The 22,462-nt window shown below is 43.9% G+C and overlaps 1 protein-coding gene across 8 annotated transcripts in view; it reads left to right on the top strand.

Moving 5' to 3' along the window:
• The window catches only part of rbms3 (RNA binding motif, single stranded interacting protein), a 273,477-nt gene that overhangs the window by 207,688 nt on the left and 43,327 nt on the right, over positions 1-22,462 (top strand). For all 8 annotated transcript variants that reach the window (XM_070985477.1, XM_070985478.1, XM_070985479.1 and 5 more), the window contains one exon: positions 3,731-3,810. In XM_070985477.1, coding sequence (XP_070841578.1) covers positions 3,731-3,810 — 80 coding nt within the window. The remainder of the gene's footprint in view (positions 1-3,730; positions 3,811-22,462) is intronic.

Here is a 22,462-nt window from a genome sequence, read left to right as displayed (position 1 = left end):
GGATTAGGAGCATATTATGAATGTGTGCGTACATGCATACAGATAATATGTAAACATAAACGCGCTGTATATTCACTTCAGTGAAGCTTTATTGAGTAAAATAAATACCACATAGAAAATAAGTCGTGACATATTGTGCAATACATGGATAAATAAAACAACTTAACACTTAGAAATGAATGTGTAAATGTGAAATGTGTGTGTAGCACTGAGTATTTAGTACTGTCAGGTACTGTAAGCTGCCTCTGAAGTGTGCTGCATCAATTTCAGAATAAGCAGATATTTACAGAAATCAATGGAGTAGATGAGGTCAGACATTAAATATATGGTCTTTGTACTGTTTTCAATGTCAAAAAGGATCAGCAGGTTATCACAGTCTGTCTTGTTAATGTTTTCACAGCGTCCCAACTGTCCCATTCACATCCTGAATGACAACTAAAAGCCAGCGATTAGTGATCAGCCAAGTAACACTGGCTGGTTAATATCAGTCTTTCCGACCACAGAGGGAAAAAAAGAGAGAGATGGAGACGAGGGTGGATACAGGGTCAGTGAGAGATGGATGATGGCAGGAAGTGTGAAAGATTACGTATTCTAAAAAGAGAAGTAGGGAGAGGAAAAGGGAGAAAGATGTTGATGTGGACAGGGCGTAGCAGAGAAACAAAAGGATGGACATGGAGGGAAGGAAAGGAGGGCACGGAAAGTAAGAGAGATGGGGCGGGAGAGAGTGAGGGTAACACTGAAAGATGGAGGAAATAACCAAGGTTGAAAGACGGGGAGGAATGAGAGAGACGTCAAAAAGAAGAGGTGCAGACGGGCGGGGAGTAAGATGGATGGGACGGAGAGCGCGATAAAGAAGCTATGGTAAAAAAAAGAAGAAGGATGAAGGTAGAGATGGAGAAGGATGAGAGACAGCGGACAGAGAAGTTAGAGGCTGACAGGATGATATGAGTATTCTTGGAGGTGAGAGCGAATAAAGCATGAAAATCTGAAAAGCAATGGATTCTGCACATTCCAACAGGATATTACCATAGGCACAGCGATCACTCAAGCCTGCATTTAAAAGCTGCCTCAATTTAATATGAGTCCTTTGTGAGTATATATTGAAGGTCTGAACGGTAACAAATCTACACTAAGTGCAAATTCATGCCTGAGGCGTGTGTTTTTTATGTTACTGTGACTTAACGTGCTAATGTTTGATATATATAGAAATTTCCTTTTGCATAGAGAGAAGCAAGTCGGCATGGTTCGAGGGATGGTGGTGTTAGTGAGTAGCTGTCAGTCCGCCACTGTGGTCCATGTTGGACAGACAAGCTTGTTGTTGGGAATGTGAGGTGATCCCCTTTTCCCTTAACGACACCAGCAGGTTGAGATTTCGGGCTTTTAGTGAGATGTCAAGAGAACTAATGGATGAATTACCATGAAATTCAGTACAAATATCCACATGACTGCTGAAGCATCACAGGCATATCCGAGTTTTAACTTAAAAAGTGAAATATGTCAACATCTGCTGCATGGGTGGACAGAAAATTTGATATTTCATTTATCTGTTGCACAGAGGATAATTTGTAATGACTTTTCCTCCAGCACGACTATGAGGTTCACATTCTTAGTTGTCAGTGAAACACATTCATGTTCCCCTGCAGTAACTCTGATGATCCTCTGACCTTTCACATCACGCCGTCACCAGGTCAAAATGTTCATTTGTCCAATACTTGGACAAATTACTTTTAAGCCTCCACGCTGTTTTTGGGTTATCTGGGTGTCTCATGAACGTCTTGAGGGAAAATTTGGCACAAATGTCCGCAGGGACTCGAGGATGAACTTGTAGTCAAAGGTCGCAGTGTCCATGCAAAACACATTTTTGGCCGCGACCCAAGAATTCATGTGCTAATTATGACAAAATTTCACACAAATGTTTCATAGGACAAAATGATGAACTGGTGACATTTTATATCCAAAAAGTCAAAGGTCACTTTCACTGTGGCATCATGATGTTCTGTAAAAACACTTTTCTGGCCTTTGTTCAACACCGTGACTCAGGAGCAGAAGGGGGCCATATTTCACATTTGGTCAGATACTGAATTGGTCGTCCACCTTGAAACTGCGCTGATTGTCTAGATCTTCTGCACTGCTGGATTGAAGATGTGTGTGAAACTTTTACATTTTACAATTTGTGACAACAGCATCCACATTTGAAGCTTTGTAGTCCACCACAGGCTCATTAGTTTGGCTGATACTGAGCTTCAGGTGGTTGGGGTGAAGCATGTTTCTCACTGGACATTATTCACTGGAATCATACATGTCAGTATAGCTTATAACTTCCATTTTGCCAAAAAATGCACTTAATACCTCTTATAAAATTCCTTCACTGTATGAATCAGTATGGGATGTAAATACAACTCGACTCGCTGGTGGAGGCACGAGGTCTTAACTCTAATTAAAAGTTATAGCTGGTTAACACATGCAGGTTACTGTTGCCATTGTAAGCAAGCTAACACGCTCATGTTAACATTTAGCTGAAAAGATGGCATCACAGAGCCAATAGCCTGACTTTTAACTCATGGTCTTGTCAATCAATTATACAGTAATTAACTTTTTTTCATATTGTTTAGGAATAGAGGTATTTTAAAGGAGCTAAGAGCACGTCGGCATTATATTACAGTGGACATGGCTCACAGAATTTGACTTATATGTGTTGTATGGGGTTAAAGATTAGGAGTTAGATTTAAGCTGTAACTTGCTCACATTTCCTCGCAAGTTTGCAGTTCTCCTCCCAACACAGCAGAAAGATAAGAGATACGTGTGGGCGCGCCAAAGTGTGTGCATTTTTCTATGTGTTTGTTGCACTTATGCAGATGTTTTGATGTGATGTGTGTGGGCATTAGTGTCTGTGTGTGTATGATGTGAGAGATCAGAGCCCCCCCGCTGGTCAGCTGCTCGGCCCATAGATGTTTGATCCAGTGGCTGGAAAACGGGAGATGAGTCAGTCGGCTTCCTGTATTCTCCCGCTCTCTCTCTCCCAGTCTGGAAATCAAATGGAGTCGTTACTTTCCAAAATTTTGCCAGTTTTACCTTCTCATTACTTACCTCCCTGCTCCTGCTTCTTCTACATCCCTGCATCCATTTCGCTCGTTCTTTCCATCTTTCTCTGCTTTGTCTTCTTTATCAGGTGGGGAGAAAGGCTGAATGACAAGTCTTTCCCTGCAAACCCTGAATGTCATTATGAACTTCTGATTCATGCAGACAGTGACATTCTGCAGCAGAGAGACAGGCAGACTCTGGATAGGCTCGTTGGGGTTTTTAGAATGAACAGAGCGATATTACCCAGCGAGCAGGACACACTCTAGTGGGTGACTCCTTATTGTTGTAAATGTGTCATCAGCGGCAGTATTTAACCTCATGCTCTACATGTGAAGGGCCCCGTTGCAAAATGGAAGCAGGTTAGACTGAGCTGTTTGAAAACCACTGCAGCACCCCTCTCTCTGATCTATTTTAGCTTACAAATGGTACCATGGTGTTAAACTCTATCTCATGCCAGAAGTATTTGTATCTGTTTCTGATGGTTAACAAGCAAAAAAGCAATTCAGCATATTAACCACAGGCGCTCTGCGTTCGTGTCATCATTTCGTCTAGAGGTTAAGAACGTTTATTCCAAATGACTGCACAGTTTCAACCTTTGCCATCGTGAATATCTTCCGATTAAACGCTGTGTCTCTCCTTTTTGTTGCAGGATGGAGTCCACAGAGAAATGTGAAGTAGTGATACAGCATTTCAACGGAAAATACCTGAAAACCCCGCCAGGCATTCCAGGTGAGTCTCCCCCCCTCCTCCTCCTCTGCTTTACATTACTCCCGCATCACCCCTTTCCTTTCTTTCTTGGAAAATCATCACCTTTGAAATGAGAAACTTCCTTTCTAATTCAATTATGGTAATTTCTCATCTCAGATCTGCCGGACAGCTTGATAGATTGTGTACACCGTTGTTTCTGACACCTGAAGCTAGCTGCTGTGGCTGTGGCTGAATAGCTGACGGTTCTATAGGTCTCTTCCTCTACCCATCTCTCCCTCTCTCTCTCTGTCACCGTCTCTCTTCGTCCCTCGTGGTGCTGCTGCTGCAGGCTGGAACTTCTCGGGCAGGAGAAAACCCTCTTAATATTCACACTCATGCCTCTGTGCTGTTCTTTGCAATCTACTTAAGAGCTTGCACTCTCCCCTCTTTCCTCTCCTGCTCCTGCTCTCTGTAGCGGTGTCCTCTCTCCTTCCTATATCTCTTTTCTGCAGTCACTGTAGACAGTGGAACAAGCTGGCCAAGGAGAAAACAGGCAGGGGAAAGGTTGGGAGAACAACTGTCACAAAATGGAGACAGATGTAGAGACCAGTTTGTACCGCACTGTGTGTTAGCACAGAAGTTTGCCTTTTATGCGGTGTCCAAAGTGACATCGGTGTCCCAAAAGTTTAAAACAAAAGGAGACAAAGCATTGGAAATGTTGGAAACAGAGCGAATCTCTGAGGGAGGACGGGTGACAAGAGGTGGTTGCAAAAAGAGAAGTGAGGTGGAAGGAGAGGAAAGATATGAAAGAAAGAGTCAGAGGAAAAGGCCAGGATGAAGAAAAAACATGCTGCCTAAGCACTTTTGGGGCCAGGTGCTGCAGCGCTCAGAGCCTCCCGTGCGTCCCAGCAGGATGCGGGGCGATGCCTAGCAGATCTCCTTCACCCCTGTGGTAATTTTATTAACCATACTCACACCTCCAACCAGCACCACAGAAACAGACCCATAAATCGCTCCGACTATCCAGTAATATCTCAGAGAGACTCGATTTAGATTCTCCATATATGCTTAGCCACTGCATAGCCAGCGGCCATTAAAGGCAAGGTGAGTGGTTATATTGAAGTTGAGCCGTAATAGGAAACCTTTAAAGCTGTAATATCAGGCTGACCTTCCCCTTTAAGGGTCTATCTCCCGGCCGCTCAGGCTTTATTATTGTTAATGGATTGTTCAGGCTCATGCCAAGCATGGAGATTTACTGCCCTGATCGAGGAAATCCTTCTGTGGAATTAAGAATGGTTAAGTTTACAAGGTCTGCTCTGGTCTGGTGCTACTATGGTCCCTCCTAAAGGGTCCATGAAGTCTCCCTTTTCCGTTGATGTCTGCTTGTGTGCACACACGACTGGCTGTTGCTAAAGCTATCACTGTTCCTTGTGCTGTCCCCATTTGTAATATGAGGTAATACACACGCTAATCAAACACTCACTTTATTATAACATGGGTCTTATTTTGGTACTTTCGGCCACCATTTCCATCACTTAGGGTGATATTTGTACTCACCAGAGTAATTGCTGAGATTTGGAAATCTATTGACATTGTTGCAGCAAAGCCTGACAGGGCAAGAAACACAAGCAGCCAGATGATCAGACGGGCTGTAAACAGGCCGGCAGGCTGTCTAGATTATATAAGCCACTTCATTTGGAGGTAAACCAACAAAGAGCCCACCCAAAATATCAATAAAATTTACATGGACACAAAGCCTCATTTACACATCTCATAAATTGAATTGGTGACTCTGATGTTAGTATTACTGATCGGAACGACGTCTGAAACTTACAAGCTAATGTCCAAATTGTAATTAAAAAAAGAGTTTGAGTGTTTTTGTGTTTGAGTCTGCATATATCGACTTTTCTCCCTCAGATGTTGGAAAAAGACTCCCTCCCTGTCATTCCTTTGATTCTTTTTTCCCTAGTTTTGAGTTTATTAAAGGGTGGGGGTTGAGGAAGTGTACTTTTTTTCCGCTGTCTGACACTGTCCATGTTGATATGCAGTGCGCTAAATTGAGATCTCTGGACATTCCTCTGTTATCAAACTCAGATGTTCCTCTGCGGAGGACCCCCGAGGCTATTTCTGTTCCTCACACCAGCAGAAAATGGCCCTTTGTGTATGCGTATTTGTGCGTGCATGCGTGTATGTACAAGTGTGCAAGTTTTGTGTTCTCACTACTTTGTATTTGTTTCTGCTGTCTGATTCACGCTTGCATATTTAAATTTATGCATTTCGGAGCGTGAACGCATACATACTGTATTTGTGTGCTGACAGAGTCTGTGTCAGTGGGTGTGTGTTTGTGTGTGTCATGTTAGTGGTATTTCCCCAGAGCCCCTTGCTATGCAGGGCAGCTTCTTCATCCATCCCGCTTTGACAGCTCAGCGGCACCCCCCGGGGGCCCTCGCCACACGCAGGACCGTGTGTGTGTGTGCACGTGCATGGGTATGCTTGTGTGACAGCTATGACTACTACACTGCGTGAGCCTTGACACACACATGCACAAACCACATAAGCACAAATACAGTCATGCACCACTAACTTTGACCTGAATGGAATGTCAACATCCATATAATGCTAATGAAATCCTTTTTTTCCACCATTTAGCATTTGAAACACAGCCCGCAGACATGCGCAGAAAAGCTGTGGTAGCGCACACACGCCAACACTCATGCACCACAACACTTTCAACATGCATGCAAGCACATACACATGCACAAACTCTTCTCAGTGTACCGAGCTTGTTCACCAATCCTCTCAAGTCCATATCTGACATGCCTCTGCATTTCCGGCTTAGCCATTCAGTCACACTGTGTCCAGAGGTGTGTGTGTGTGTGTGTGTGTGTGTGTGTGTGTGTGTGTGTGTGTGTGTGTGTGTGTGTGTGTGTGTGTGTGTGTGTGTGTGTGTGTGTGTGTGTGTGTGTGTGTGTGTGTGTGTTGAGGGAGTTGATCTTGTTATAGTTACCCTCCTCTACTCATGGTGTGTCCAGTGACATACAAAAGGAAATTGAGTTGTAACCTTGCTGTCCCATAACAGATAGTAAATATGTGCATGTTAAATTCAACTGACCATGGGAAAGAGGAAGTTACCATATTGGCAGGAAGTTAACGTTGAATTGCAGACAATGCGATGACACTGAGAGGAGGAACATACAGAACAGAAGATTGTTGAGATGCTAACAGATGGCACTTAATGGCACTGTAGACAGCTTCCATACACATCCTGTTCAAGTTTAATGTAATAACATCTAACATCCTTATGATTACATGTTGACTTGACATACAGAGTGAGGAGATGATAGCAGATGGTGGCTAATGATACTTAAACAGCTTCCCGATTCTCACTACTGGTTATATGTGTTATTTAGATACAATATGGTTTAATTCACTTTTGATACATCTACTCAGAGGCAGCATGAACAGTTCGTGTGTTGTTTTATCAATACTGTTAACTGTTATATCCTTTATAAGCAATAAAACACACCATCGGGGGTGTTTGGAGCTTGAATTTAGAAGTTCTACCGAAACAAGTGCTACTTCACTTGCATATAGATGCATTTAATCAGGCATCCAGGTCAGGTTTGTTTGGTGAGCCCTGGTTGATATGAGAGGTGCGTAGCTTTCGCCCAACAAGCCAGTCACCGAGGCCTGCTCCAGCCGCTCTGCTCTGCCCACGTCTGATTGCGATTCAGAGAGAGGGACATGATCGATAGCCCTGATGGAGCACTACAGCTGTTTAGCTATTCTGTGCAATGCGGCAGCCGCTCTCCCTGTCGCTGTTGTCGGCTGTGAGTGTGCATACGCCCGCACACAGATACAAAGTCATTGACATGCTGCTCACATGCGCATGGATAAAGTACATGTATGCCAAAATATGCATGGACGTGCTTGTGTGTCTCCACCGATGGACATTTACGTGCAACAGCGCGCGTGCGGACATGTGCACACTGTACATATATGTAAAGGACCATAGGTTACACACTCTTGCGTAGATGGGCTTACGCTGACACAATAAACTCCTTTCTGAGAAATGATCAACTTTGTAGTTGGAGGTGAGAATAAAGAGTTATCCTTGTTTTTCAGTGGATGTGGATTTACTCAATACACAAAATAAATGGAATTTATGAAATGTTACTACAGCAATAAACCATACTGAAGTGAGCCCAACAGGGACGCATTATGATTTACACTGCAACCCTGAGCTCTGGGAAAGTCAAAGGAAGCGCAGATAAAAAGTGATTTAATCCGCGGGCTCCACTGAGCCTTGCTGATTAAAGCCCTTCGTCCCACAATGCATTAAACAGCTTAGAGATGACACCCTATGGTAAATGTAATTTGAACCGGAGATACATTAGCTATTGTTTGGTTTTGGCAGGTGAGTAATCTCATGCACATGCCATATTGTGTGTCTTCCATGGCAGACAGGAAATTGATAACATTTGATACATCGTCTGTGCTGTGCTCTGCTGTGCTGCTCCGGCAAATCACTGCTCTTTGTACAATTTAACTTAATTTCATTGTCAACAATCAAACAACAGCTAAATAAACAAGAAGGTGCATTCTCAGAGGGGCTAGATACAGGTAGTGTTGAGCGTTGCCAAACGACAGCACCAGACTTTGATGGATCCAGCATTCTCATGAATGTCTAACTGTGCAAACAGAGATTCAGTCCAGACTGAATGTGCTGTAACGCTGCAGCTTCTTCCTTTTCACTTCCGTTGTTGTTGCTTGCTCCATTGTCATGCCGCCAATATGGCAGCAGAGCTGAGAGTCAGCTCCAATATTGTCCAATAGATGCTGGATAAATAATGGAAACCACATCAGGAAGCAGCCACAGTGGCCCTGGGAGATGGAACCAAACGGAAACATGCAATATGTACAAGCTTTCCTGCTTCTTTTTTTTGTTTTTTCTCTGTAAACCCTTACCTGTTTTCACAATTTCTTGTCAAACCAGAGTGACTTTCTCTGTCTTGCAGTTCAAAAGCACCCTATTCTAAAAAGTTTATTTAAGCCACCAGCAAAAGCCATATTGAATGTGAATATGGGCGTGATTACAATCCCAATCAAGCTCCCTTTTTTTTCCTGATTCACCTCCCTGATCTGTCAGAGATCCAGGTGACATCCAGGCTTTGTGGGACCGCCGCAGCTGTCAGGCTTGTGCCAGATAGCGTTCAAAGGGGCCGCGATTCAGCAAGACCCCCTTAAAAGAAACAGCATAGACCAAAAGACAGTTCTGAACTCCAAGTGCTGGCCGCCGACACATCCCGTCATTATTTGCGAGAACACCAGGCCTGTGCCACTGAGGGTAGGGGAGCTGTTGCTGGGGGTGCTGTTGCAGAAAAAGATTCCCTCCCTGTTGGCATCCTTACCAAGGCAACGGTGCCAAGATAGCAGAGACAGCCCACGGTATTAAAACGTCCCTCGCTGCATTAAGGCAAGTCCCAAATCACTTGGTAAGTCACAAAAAGCCCTTCTGAAACTGTCAGTCATACTTGAGTAATCCATGTTAATTTCTGCAATCCCTCCCACATTCCCCTGGCTAATAACTGGCCTGTCAGCAGGCCCATTTCTCCCCCCTATGGCGAGCAGATTTAACGTGCAGCCAAGTAGGTTGGTGGCTTGGCTGTCAGAGCGTCTCAGACATGGCTGCCTCTCCAAGCATGCCAAGGCACGTTTTTCCCATGATGCATCTGTGTGTCATGTGTGGGTGCTGATCTGTTAATTGTTTATATGTAATGTTTTCCTTCCTCTTTTCTGACAGAAACAAAAGGTCAAATCCATTATGTATTGATAATTCATTTACTGCCGCTGTCACCCAGTGTGAACTGGCCATATTTCTGTCTCTGTTTGTGATGCACAATGACAATCAGACAGCTTTTCAATATCCACTGCCACGGATAATAATTAGCCACCAAAACTCCCTTTCAAATGCACTTCTCAGGATATTGCATTGTAATGAAATCTGTCCTCCACGCACAAACCTTCCACCCCCCCACCCCTGACTTCACCCGGCTCCCATTAGAGGCAGGACACACAGGAAGTTATTATTGGCATTCCCAGTAAATCAGACAGCTTCCTGAAAAAGGATCAATTTCCCCCGATGCACTTTCTCATTATAACCTTATCTCGCCCACAGACAATAATCTGGATTTGTCACGCTTTGTTTGTTTTGCCAGTGAACTGTATCAATCATGAGCGAAGCCAACGGTTAGCTCAAAGAGGAGGAGGAGGAGAGAGAGAGGAGCCACTCTGAGTGGCTCTGTCACTGAAATATAAAGTATTCACCTGCTGCAGTCCCCTTCCACAAAAAATAATATAAGCCCTTTGATTGGCTTCAAAGTTTGTTTAGGCAGAAGAGAGGAGCTCCGGCTCCTGGAGGGGTTTAGGCAGGAACGATTGACTTTGCTCTCCACTCAACCACATCTAATGTAGAGAGAGACAGAATGAAGGAGAGTTACCACGAGAAGAAGATACATAACGAGGGAGAGTAATAGAGAGAAGTATAGCGGGAGTGCGATGGAAAGAAATAGATCAGGATCTGAGGAAATGTGACAGGAATAAGAGAGGAGATAAAAGAGAACAGATGGAAAAGGGCAGAGAGGAGAAAAAAGTGATGGCTGGCGCGGGGAGGCAGAAGAGAGAGCAGGAAAAGTTGGATCAAGCCATGCTTTTGGAAGGTTAAATTTGAGTAAGGTTTAGGTTGCTGCATCTGCACCAGACGAGATGAAAGGACGACATTGACTGTGCGACCGCTTCCTGAGCTTGACCCCCGTGACCCCGGCCCAGCTGTCCACCATGTTGATCCCCTTCTATCTTTCTCCCTCTCGCCCTGCTCACATCTCTCCTTGCACTTTTTTGTTGTCCTTGCTTTTATACTCTCTCTCTCATCCGTCCCTCCCTCTCTTATCTTCCCTGCTGCTGCTGTCTTTCATCCCTCGCTTCCCCTGCTCATCCTCCCCTCCTCTCTGCTCGCTGTTCTACGCATCGCACACTTTCCTGCTCATCCCTCCCTAATGCTCATCTATGTTACTGGATATAGCTGAGTGCACACAATATTAGTGCGAGCAAAACAAGCACCTGAGGCTGCTTTTATTTATGGCGAACATTTTTCCTCTCCTCCTTGTTTGACATGTGCTCAGCCTGTTCACTGATGTGTTCGCCTTTCCTTTGTGCTGTGGACACCTGACAGGTTTTTTTGTTTTTTTTTTTAATCATCAATTATTTAGCCATAGAAGCAGAGCAGTAACAAGGTTGCATCAGAAATCTGACCGGCATTGTTGGAAAAAACGCTGTTGAATGTAAAACGTCCATGAATTTACATGTGGCCTCACGCTAGCTTCAAACCTCTGTGCTGGCAGTGTCGGACGTTTTCTACAGACATTCGTGGTCCACCGGTGATTAATCCTAATGACTTTGTTTTGCTGACATGCTAATAAGATGATGCAATGGTTAACACTATACCTGCTGTTGATATTGTCATTTTGAACATGAGCCTGATCAAAGCCCCACCATGCCAAAATAGATGCTCCGCCTAAAAACAGCCCTGCTTTAAAACAGTCTGAGGGGCTTTGTTGGTTGGTGTGTATTGTTTCAGGCACCGGTGAGACTGAATTACAAAGCTAATTTGAGTGACAGATCAATGAGTTTGAAAGCTTATCAGATGCTCAAAACACTGCAGGATTTAACAATTCTAGAAAGTTGGCACGGCGGCAGTCATTTTAGCTTTTGTTGCGATGATCGCGAGGTAACTTTCAGCGCCTTGCCAGATGACACTGTTTGCCAGAGACCTCTGCATTGGCACCCCCACTGGCCCAACGCAGCGGTCACATTCAAATGAATGAGGGGGCTGTGTTTTTGTCATGCCGAGCTGTTGTTTGTCTGAGCGCTGCCTCAGTACAGCCTCACAGAGCCGCTAGCATGGCTGAGGACTCTTAATCTTGTTAAGTCTTTTGGGGCAAATCTGAATTATCGTATTCTGTGCAGCCTGATACAGTATGAGTTTCCAGCAGGGCTGAAGTGCAGGATTTTGATTTCAAATACAGCAAACACAATGCAAGTGTACAATAGTATTTCATAGTTCAGTAAAATTGAGAGGACCCCTAAACAATGCATCACACAAGCATGGCATTATTGAGTAAAGTCGTATGTTTTTTTTTTCTGCTAACATCATGCTCTGCCACAGTTGGGTACCAGCTGCTGGTTACATGTCTTGCACAATACTAGCTCAGGAATGATGCTGCCGATTTTGCAGTCATAACAAAAAAACCTCTTGGCCTTCCTTTGCTCCGTAGATCTAACTGGGCTCTCCACTGCTCTTAAGAGTGAAGTGTGGAGATGCATACTTTATCTCCACGGATCCCTAGATTTCAGGTTTTAGCCATCAGTCGACTTAATCTAATGCAGTACCTGAGGCAATGCATTTCTTTTGCAAAGAATAATATTCTGCCTCTCAGCAGATACAGTAGGTCACTGAGCTCATAGCCTTTCGGCCTGCCTGCCCGTCCTCCAGAATGAAGATTAAGTTTGCTGAGGAGGAGGATAATCGTGCTCCTAGGTCTCTGTGGTATGCAAGCGATGCAGCAGGCTTGCTTTCTGTGGTTCACTGGTCATCTCCTCTCCATCTCCTGCACCTTTCATTAGGTCAGAGTATCACAGCATATGAGTTTGATAAATTACACCTTTCTGTTTTTTTTTCCACTTCAGGTATACGTTTGAAAAGTGAACAGAAATAGTATAGCGAGGTCATCTGACAGACCAGAATTGACCTCAAGACTGATTGTATCCTCTGTTTACTTGCGTCAGGGAAGCAAGGTAAAAAAAAAAAAAAAGCAGGTATCAGTTACACCCAGCCACGTCACTGTCACCGTCCCAGGACACAGAGGGCAGTGAGATAAATCTAGCTGCTGCCCCCAAAATAGAGCACGGGCCTCCATTAGAACAGGACGTAGGCTGTGTGGGAACAAGCAGAGGTCACTGTGGTCAGCAGAGTTATTTCTGTAGCGCCACCGGACCTCCAGGAGTTGACGCCCATTCATTCATCCGACTGCCTGCCAGCAGGGAAGGGGACACACACAGAGACACAAAGAAATGTGCACACACCTACAAGCTCTGCCAATGGACGACCAGTATGTGTGGGACAAGTTCCATTGGGTGAAAGTTAGTGTGATGGTGGCCGATTTGCCGAAGTTTTTTTTGTCACCCGGGGCTATTTGTGTCTTTTTCTTAGTGTGTGAGTGTATTTATACAAGAGGTGCCTGCTGGTGCTTGAGCTGGAGGACGATGGAAACACACCTGGTGGTTCAGAGTGACCTCATGTCTCAGACACACTGTCTCTCTGTCTGTCTCTGTTTCCGTGGCTGGCAGTACAGCACATCATAGCTATTGGATAATGCCTGCGGTTTATTTCGGCTGCTTTTACTCAGCTTGTATAGATGATTTACGGTATCTTACAGACATGGATGCACACTTTTTGCCATTGCAAAAATATAGACGACGCACAAAAGGGAAACACGCCGACATGCCAACAGAATGATTTCTTACAGTCTCCTTTTCCTTCCTTTGTTCTTCGAGGCTCTCTCTCTTTCTCTGTCTTCCTCTCATGCATCCACACACACGCACACACAAACACACACACACACACACACACACACATCAATAGTCCATTAGGAGTGTGTTGCTTTCATTACCTCCAGCTTGGCCCTGAGACAGCCTTCAGAGTGGAGTACAGCAGAGCAGAGCTGGCCAGGATTGCAGTATATATAGTGAGAAGTCGGGTAATTGCCAGCTCTCTGCTCTCTCTATCCTGAGCGTCAGGTGGAAAGTATGAATCTGTGGTATCTGGGGACCACCCCTGCTGCGTTGCACCACGTCTCGCTACAACTGTCTGTCCCCCCACCGGGCACAAGTAATAGGGGGAAAACAGAGAGCTTAAAGGCCTCAGAGAGTCCAACAACTGCCACTCTAACAATACACGCTGCCAAGGGAATAGAAAAATCAGGTAGTCCACACTCACAGCAGAGAGGCACCTAAAGATGTACCCTGCCTAGAAATCTCACTTTTCATGTCTTGCTTGCTACAGAGTCGTAAGTGCTGTTACTACTGAACAGCTTCCCTGTTTAAAAGGAATATTTTGTTTTTCCTCAACTGCCAGAAGGCAGAAGTAAGGATCAAGCAACGAAGCATTTTAGAAATCCTAAAACGTTTTGAAATGCTGCAAAATGAAAGTAAAAGCTGCAGAAATTTGTCATATATTAATATAGATAGCAAGTGGTTGAACGAAAGTAAAATGCTTTGACTTGAAATTAACCTTTGTTTGAGCTAATGTGAGATACAAGAAGGCAGGCACATGCCATCAGTGATCGAAATTCCCTGTTACCAGGTTTATTGTATCGTAACAAGGGTATTTATTTGTGCAACAGCTCTGTAAAGCATTGCATTCACAAGCTATACTATCTGCATTAATTATTACTGTACCTGCATTGTGTAGATCTGAGTATAGATGCCTTAATTGTTATTGTGTGTGTTTAGATTTTATTTAATGTTGCCTTGGTGCCGTTTGTTTACCGCTGTCACAGTTTTACTCTCAAATTTTATATGCAATTTTATAAGTTTTAGTGTTAACTAAATGTTGTGTTATTGCCTTCATGTATATTGTACACAGGGCACCCATAGAGAAGAGAGTGCGCTGCTCCCAGTGAACCACCCTGCATAAATAAAGCCTGAATGTACAACTGAATGAATTCCACGCTAACACACATAGCCACTATGAAATGGGTTAAGTAAATTTAGATGTTTCTTCTACCCTTCTGGTAGCACCCAACTCTAAAATGTTGGATGCAGAGTAAGAATTTACAAAAAACCTGCAAAAGCTTGCAACTGCAATGCGAGGAAAAAATTAAGAGGTAATATGCAAGTTGTTTTTGAAGGTACAAAACGGTCAGCTGTCATGGAAAATATGCAGGATTCATAGTTAGCGGGCAAAAACATGCAAAAGACTAATTACCAGATGTGGGTGAACTATACAGTTACACATCATTCTATTCCATTCTTTCGTGCTCAAGTCATAAATCAAAGAAATGGTATTACACTAGAACAAGCATTGTTGCTTACAGGCAAAATAAACAAAGATGAGTTATTTTCCTTACGACCTTGTTAATCATACCTGCAGCATGTGCTGTATGGAAGCATATAATGGTGTTTTTCAATGTGTGGCCTTTACCAGCCCTTAGCATTTATAGAGGTGTTGACTTAATGGCCTCTTTGCTGCAGCAGTCTTCCAGATAGCAGTGATATAGTTATGATAATACTACCACTATGTTTTCCCATTCGCCAGGCCCTGTCTTGATCCTCTTACACATAGACACACAGATTTATGAATTACCTTGAGCGAGTCATATCTCTCTTTTAGACCCTAGACGTAATCTTGCCACAGATGCATCCAGATCAATTTTTCAGGATGTCTTATTTGTGGAGTGAGCAGCGGGCTCGCCGCAGCGGGGGTGAGTGTGTGGGGGGTGGATGCAGTCAGGGTGTATCCAATTTCAGGCTGCAAAGCAAATGGCCTTGGAGATCAAGGATTATACAGCAGATTTCTAAGTCGAGCTGATATTGATTCGCTGTGCCCCTGGTGAACTCCACATTGTACCTTCTCCATGTAAGCTTTTAAATGTTGCTGCCTTAATGGCCCCCATCGCTAGTATCGCCCCCAGATCTATAAGGCCACAACAGCTGACTATGAATACGGCCTTTTGTTTTCTACATGTCACTGGATAGTCCGTGGACGTGTGTGTGGTTGATTTTATTCAGGATAAGGCGTCATGGTTAGTAACAGCTGGTGCTGTTGGGTACAGTGAAATATCAGAATTAGCTTCTCTTAACACTTCCAAGAGAAGAAATGTCTGTAAGCACTTTTAATGACAGCGTTTCAGAGATTCTGACAGCTTTTTTCATTATAATGCACATTCTGGCAGACAAAGAGGTAGGAAAGAAAGATCTCATACTCTGCAGAGAGCTCATTTCATACATTAGATAATGCATCTATATTTTATATAGTCAGATGTTGAGGGCTTCTCTACAGAAATGCTCATGGTGGTTGGTTTGTGTGCTCATGAGGATAACTGTCAGATATTTACTCTTTTATTCTGACGCGGTGTTTTGTTGGAGCCTCTCCACACTCCAGCTGGTACTGATGAATGCCTGACCACCCAGATGCTGACTTTTTCCATAGAAACTTTACGTTTGAAATTCAGATCTTTTTCAGCTGTGTGCAGCGGAGGCATTAATCACAAGAGTTTTCATCAGTCCTAATGGGTTTTGATGTGTTTTCCCATACTGAGCAGCGCTCTTGGCACCCCTCTGTGACTTCACGTTCTCCAGCGCCTTTGCCAGTGTGAGGCACAGAATTAAAAGTTTGCTGTCCTGCCATTCAGCCATCAGTTCTGCTACTTCCGCTTCTCTCCACTGTTTTCTTTCTCTCCCTCACACTCCCTTTCACACCCTGTTTCTCTCCTTTTCACTCACACACATTGTGAACACTGCACAGCCACATATTTGAAGTTTGGTAATTGCTTTTGGAAAAGCTGAGAAAAGGAGAAAAGGAGCAGAACATTGCTCGAAAGTCTAATTATTCAACAATACCCCCCCCCCAAAAAAAAAAAAAAAAAAAACAATAGAAAGACTGGCAAAAGGGGGTTGAGATGAGTATTGGGATCTGGTTAACTCGTCAAATAGGCCCATTATGGGGTAAAATCAACAGTAGGGAGTGTTAGATGTGTGCTTGTGAGGGGAGAGCGTGTCCAAATCCCCTCAGTTCGCACAGCCATTACAAACAAGAGTGGATTAGCCAGCAGCCCCCTGCTGGGACAGTGAATGGATGAGAATGGGAAAGATGACGGAGGCTGCTCCTCTCCAGCATTATCTAAATAACAGGCCGGGGAATTCAATAAGTACCGGCCTCATCAGACCTCATCAGCTCCCCCAATTAAGCTGCACATCATGGCGGCTGGCGGGCTGGTTGCTGTTGGTGACAGATGAGAGCCGGCGTGACGGCGTGCGCGCCCGTGCAGCACTGCTGTGCCGCCTCACATTCCTCACATTGTTTAAGTGAAAGAATTGGTGTGTGTATGTGTGCGTGTGTGTCTGGGACAGGTGGGTTCATTTGGAGGAGAATCGGATGCACTGATGAATATCATCAGCCTAACAACTGTTTGTTTTTCACGTCCACGCTGACACTCAGGCTCAGTTACGTTGTACTTCTTCTGTCCTCGATGCTGCACTGATGAGTCCCTGATAGCCGGCCTTAACTTTAAGTAAGCAGGAGGTACCTTCACCGCGCCGATGCTTGTGCACCCTACTGATATCGATGTTGTGTGTCAGCATCTCTCCCCTCCCACATTACCTCCCTGTGTTTCCCCAGGGGTCAGGACGTGTGGAGGAAAAACACGCTCTCCCACATCGATTGAGGCCCATTAACACAGACTGAGAAAAACAAAGTCTGTTCATCACTTCGGAGATGTTTAGACAAGGACTTGCTCAAAGTTGTTCTGCACAGTTCATCCATTCTCTCTGGTTATTGCTCTGATATCGCTCTCTCCAAGGGGATGAAGGGACAGTTGGGATGCTGTGTAAAGCGTAAATAAAAACAGAACGCAGTCATCTGCAAAAACAAACTGTGATTACCAGCGACGGTTTTAAGTGTCCTTGAGCCCACGTAGTAACATCCTTTATATAATCATGTGTTCACAAAGTGGTGAACTGTGGTGGTGATGACTGAGCCATTCCAGGATGCCCCTTTCATACCTAATCATGATACTAACACCTGTTACCAATGAACCTGTTTACCTGTGGAATGATCCAAACAGGTGTATTTGTACTGTTTTCAATTGAGTCAAAAAAGGATTAGCAAATTGTCACGTTCTGTTTTACTCAGCGTCCCAACTAGGACTACGAGTGGGATTGTAATATAAATAATGCTGAGTTTTCAAAGTGTCTGTGTTTTCCCAAGAGACAAAGTGCTATCAGACTGCCCTCATTCTTTTTGTTTTTCTTATTTTCTTATGAAAATAGGAAGACTGAGAGGAAAACAGTTCGCTGACACAGGAAGGAAGTGTTGTCAGATTTTGGCCAGAGATTGTTTTGTTTCCAGCACACACTCATACCTAAATGGCAGGGAGTCCCAAAAAGATGGATATGACTGCTGGGAGAGCGCCAGCAATGGGCTCAAATACTCATAAAACTGGAGTTACATCTAGTAACCACCATTTAAAATGTCGCAGGTTGGTTCAGTTCATTCAGCAACACTACTTGGCAAGGTTTGCACTGATGATCTATGAGGGAGGACGATCTGTTTGTTTCAAAGATTTAAACCTCTAATTATCTTTCTAATTGTTATTTTAAGGCATCCTTGCTTCAACAAGTTAAATCCTGACCAGTTTAAACTCAGTATGGAGTCTGGAGTCCGAGTGAACCCTCTAACATCGATGATGCGTGACAGAATCAGTAGACACACGTACACATGCAGCATGCTGTGCACATTTTTTGCAAATGATTGGCAGCTTTGTAGTTTTTTTTCCATTTTATTATTACCCTGACCTGAGCTTTAAAATCTAAAACAATACATACGTTTCAGGAGATAAGCTAGGAAACACTGCAGTTTCCTCAGAAAATAGTTGATGTACAAAAAAGATGGCACTTTGTTGTCAGCAAATTTTGGCAAAGACAGAGGAAAATTAGTGTCAACGCTGCTCAAGAACAAAGAGAATACCTAAGAAATGAATGAATTATGAGCCTTGGGAATGTCTGATTCCCTGTTTGAAGTTCAGAAGTACAGGGATCTGTCAGACAAAGCACAGACGAGTGGGTTAGCCATCGAGCTTCATCAGCTTCGGACCTAACTTTGGCTTTTTAGACTTGTAGACTCATAACCTCATGCTGACATCAGGTTCTGACATTGCTGAAATTAAGCAAGATAAAGTAATCATTTTTAAAGTGTTTTATCCACTTGGATCACTTGGGTTAGTAGCAGGAAACTAAAAAGCAATGATGGTGTTTTAAAACAGCTGAAGACTGTGAGAAAACAAGTTAACAGAGACGGAGGATGTCGATGAGAGTAAGAGATAAGATTTTTATGACGGCGTAAATATTGTGCAGACTTTCCTGTGCTGCCTTTGGTTGTGTGTGTATATGTCTGAGAGTGTGTTTGTGTGTAAGAGCGTGTGTGTGTGTGAGTGCATGTGCATGGCTGCTCTTTTGAAAGTGAAAGAGCAAAGAGAGCTGCACCTGCAGCTTCTATCAACCAGTGGAAAGCTCCTTTCAGCACAGCTTTAATTACAGTGTCTGCAGCTTTGCTTGGCTCAGACAGGCTGGTCTCCACGCAGCCAACCAAATCCTCTCACACATAGCTGCCTTCCTCTGCCACAGAGAGGCCTGATCCCTAATCAGCCGCGGTGCCACTCTTCATCGATCCCCAATCAGTTACAGTAAAGGGGGACGCGATGAAACCCCCCTCACACACCCCCTCCTCCCCTTTTCCCCTTTTTAGTCAGGTGCCCCGCTTTCATTGATCATAAATCAACGTCACTGGCAGCATTGATCGTCAATCACCCCCGGTGACATTATTGATCTGGCCGGTCCCTCAGCTAGGCCTGCCCCCAGCCCTCAGCCCACATTGCAGCCCGGCTGCAGCATATTGATCCCCCTCAGATACAGTATTGAGGGCTCTGTATTGATAATTCATTTATTGTGCTGTAATTTCATTTTCTTTCCTGTCCATACTGTTGTTACTGGAAGCCCCTACGGTGGAAACCTAGTTAGCAAACGTACAGCCTTTTGAATGCTTCGCCATGCTGCTCTAACTGATGTGGCTGTCTTGTATTTGCAGCTTGTAGCATGTTTTCTGCCTCTGTTCAAATGTCATTATCAATTTGCAGTAAATGGTAGCCTAAAGGTTAGATAATGGTACTTAGAACAAGAAAATCACAAGTTTGAATCCCCGAACCATCTGGGAAACTCCATGAGAGGCAAGGTACCATTTAGCGAGACACCTGACATCCTATTTTTCATGCTGACCAACAATAGAGGCCTGTTTGTAATGCGCTCTGAATGGGAATTTGTGTAATGAATGTCATGCAGCACAGTGCAGAAAAGCACTGTGCACGCTCAGCAAAATCTCTCCTTGATAAATCAACCTAAATGATTTTATTGCAACATTACGTGCAAGGCTGGGTGAGTCACTAAAGTGCGTATTCAAGTCTGAATGCCTGATGTAAAGAATGAAGCCTTTACAATTTGCTAAAACCACGCTCATACACATACACTGCCTTGCGTCTTCTGAGGTGTACTTGCAGAACTCAAAGCTGATTTATTCTGTTTCTGATACGGTGTCATACATATATACCGAGAAGTATTTGCTGGAGGTCTGGTGGATGGGCAGTTCTGTTGAATTACAAAGCGCCCATCTGTATGATTCATCTCTATAGATGGGAGGTTTCACGGGTCACTGGAGGCGTTGGCAGTGTTATAATACTCTGCTAACAGGGACAGAGCTAGCTTCAATGTCTGCCCACACAGGCGGTGACACAGACAGTGGCAGCAGAGGTCAACCCCCACAGGCAAAGTACAGCAACAGCTGCTCGTAAGTCCGTCTGCCGCGGCCAAAACTGTTTGCCATCAAGAGAGAGCTCCACAGGCCAGGACCACTTTTATGCCACAGGTCCAAAAGAACCATAAAGGCTTACTTGTTATTAATTCAATGAAAACAGGCTTTCTTTGTATTTCTCATCGTCGTCTGATGGAGGTCTATTTCTTTTAAAGTTTGTTCATTTCATCTGAGAATTGGTTATTGCAACAATTACTCCTTTGCAGATGCACTGCATTGCAATGCAGCATTTTTCTACCTTGTCACATTGTATTAAAACAACAGTCAATATATATACAAATTGTGTTGGTAATGAAATGGCAGCATAAACAAAAAAGACTTGGCTGTTAAGTTCTGACTGATGGTAACAGTTTTGCCAGTGTGAATTTTTATACTACAAACAATAATGTCTCGTTCGTGATGGGTCGGTCTTGGATGTGCTGAGCTTGAACTGACACTGTGTCATGGTTGCGTGCAGCCTAAAATTGCAGCAGCTCTAACTGTTCTGCATGAAACAGAATGTTCTGCTCCATCCAGTTACATCCAGCTATGTTTTATTTTGCTTCCACAAACTCTGAAACATGAAAAATAAGTCAATTACGGATGTGAATTATAGTGCCGTCTGAAGATTCTCCATCAGCGTTACTGTAAGTCAGAGACAGCTGAACTTGTTTGAGCTTGAAAATGAGTCATTGCAAAGATGTTTCATCAGTGCAGTGATGAAGAAGATCATAGGATGAGTCTCCAAACAGCGTGTCCACTCGGCTCAACACTTAGTATTTGTACAGATTTTTCTGTGACGTATTGACTCACGTCGCCTGTTGCACTTTGTAGTGTTTTCTTAGCTGGGATCTTGTTTTGAATCCACTCTGCAAATAGTGTTTTCTGTCTCATACTATACGCTTACAATTCTGAATCAAACCACAATGTGGCCGCTTGTAATTGCCACCCTGGCCAGCTGTGTAAAGTGGCCACTGATACTGAGACCTGCTGCAGCAACAAAGATGTTGGCAGTGTGGAGCAGCATGTGTGGGTTTAGCGTTAGAAACATGTGCCGCCGCCACTTTAAAAATGCAGCCGACTGCAGGAACCAACGACACTCAAGCTATGCCGCTTGGAAGGAATGTGGCAAGGACTGTCTGCTTTTAGAAATGTTATTTTAATATATGGATGGAGGATTGTGCGCCATTCATTAAAGATGGAAAACATACACACACACAGTAACTTCTCCTCAGACACACTCCTCTGTTTACGCTGTTGTTTTTCATTATTTGTTAACTCACCATGGCAACTTTAGTCGGGAATGGCAAGCGGAATTAGCTGATTAAGCTAAAATGAAGTTCTCGTTAACTGGTACCTCAGCTTGTCTCGCAGGAGATGGCGAACAGCTGGAAACCCACCGCCCATTTGGCGCTGCACTTGCTGCTCTTGCTTTTACTGTAGGAGCAGATTAATTCAGAGTCAGCGCTCAAAGGCGCAAACACATTCACGCATATTTTCATCAGCTAAAGTAATTACAGCTCTGTATTTGTGCAGAATCTTCTTCACCTTTTCCGTTGGATCATTGCACATCGATGTCTGCAGATTACTCGATGCAAAAACATGCACACATCACTTTTCTAAATATTCCTATTCCCAGAAGATGGCCTCAGCCAATAGTCAGCTAGACTGACTGTGTGCCAGACACACATGGAGCTCATCTCATCAGCTTTATTTGTCTGGGATGAGTGTCTGCCACTCAGTGGTGCATGACGAGATAGATAGATAGATAGATAGATAGATAGATAGATAGATAGATAGATAGATAGATAGATAGATAGATAGATAGATAGATAGATAGATAGATAGATAGATAGATAGAGAGAGAGAGAGAGAGAGAGAGAGAGAGAGAGAGAGAGAGAGAGAGAGAGAGAGAGAGAACAAGCAACAAAGAAATGAGGAGAGAGAGGGAGAGGCAGACAGGAGATAACCATGACAGAGAGAGATGCGATCGAGGGAGATGGACGGAGAGAGTGAGAG

The sequence above is a fragment of the Chaetodon trifascialis genome, chromosome 17 (assembly GCF_039877785.1).
Source record: "Chaetodon trifascialis isolate fChaTrf1 chromosome 17, fChaTrf1.hap1, whole genome shotgun sequence".
Lineage (NCBI taxonomy): Eukaryota > Metazoa > Chordata > Actinopteri > Chaetodontiformes > Chaetodontidae > Chaetodon > Chaetodon trifascialis.
This window is presented reverse-complemented; position numbering and strand designations above follow the sequence as displayed.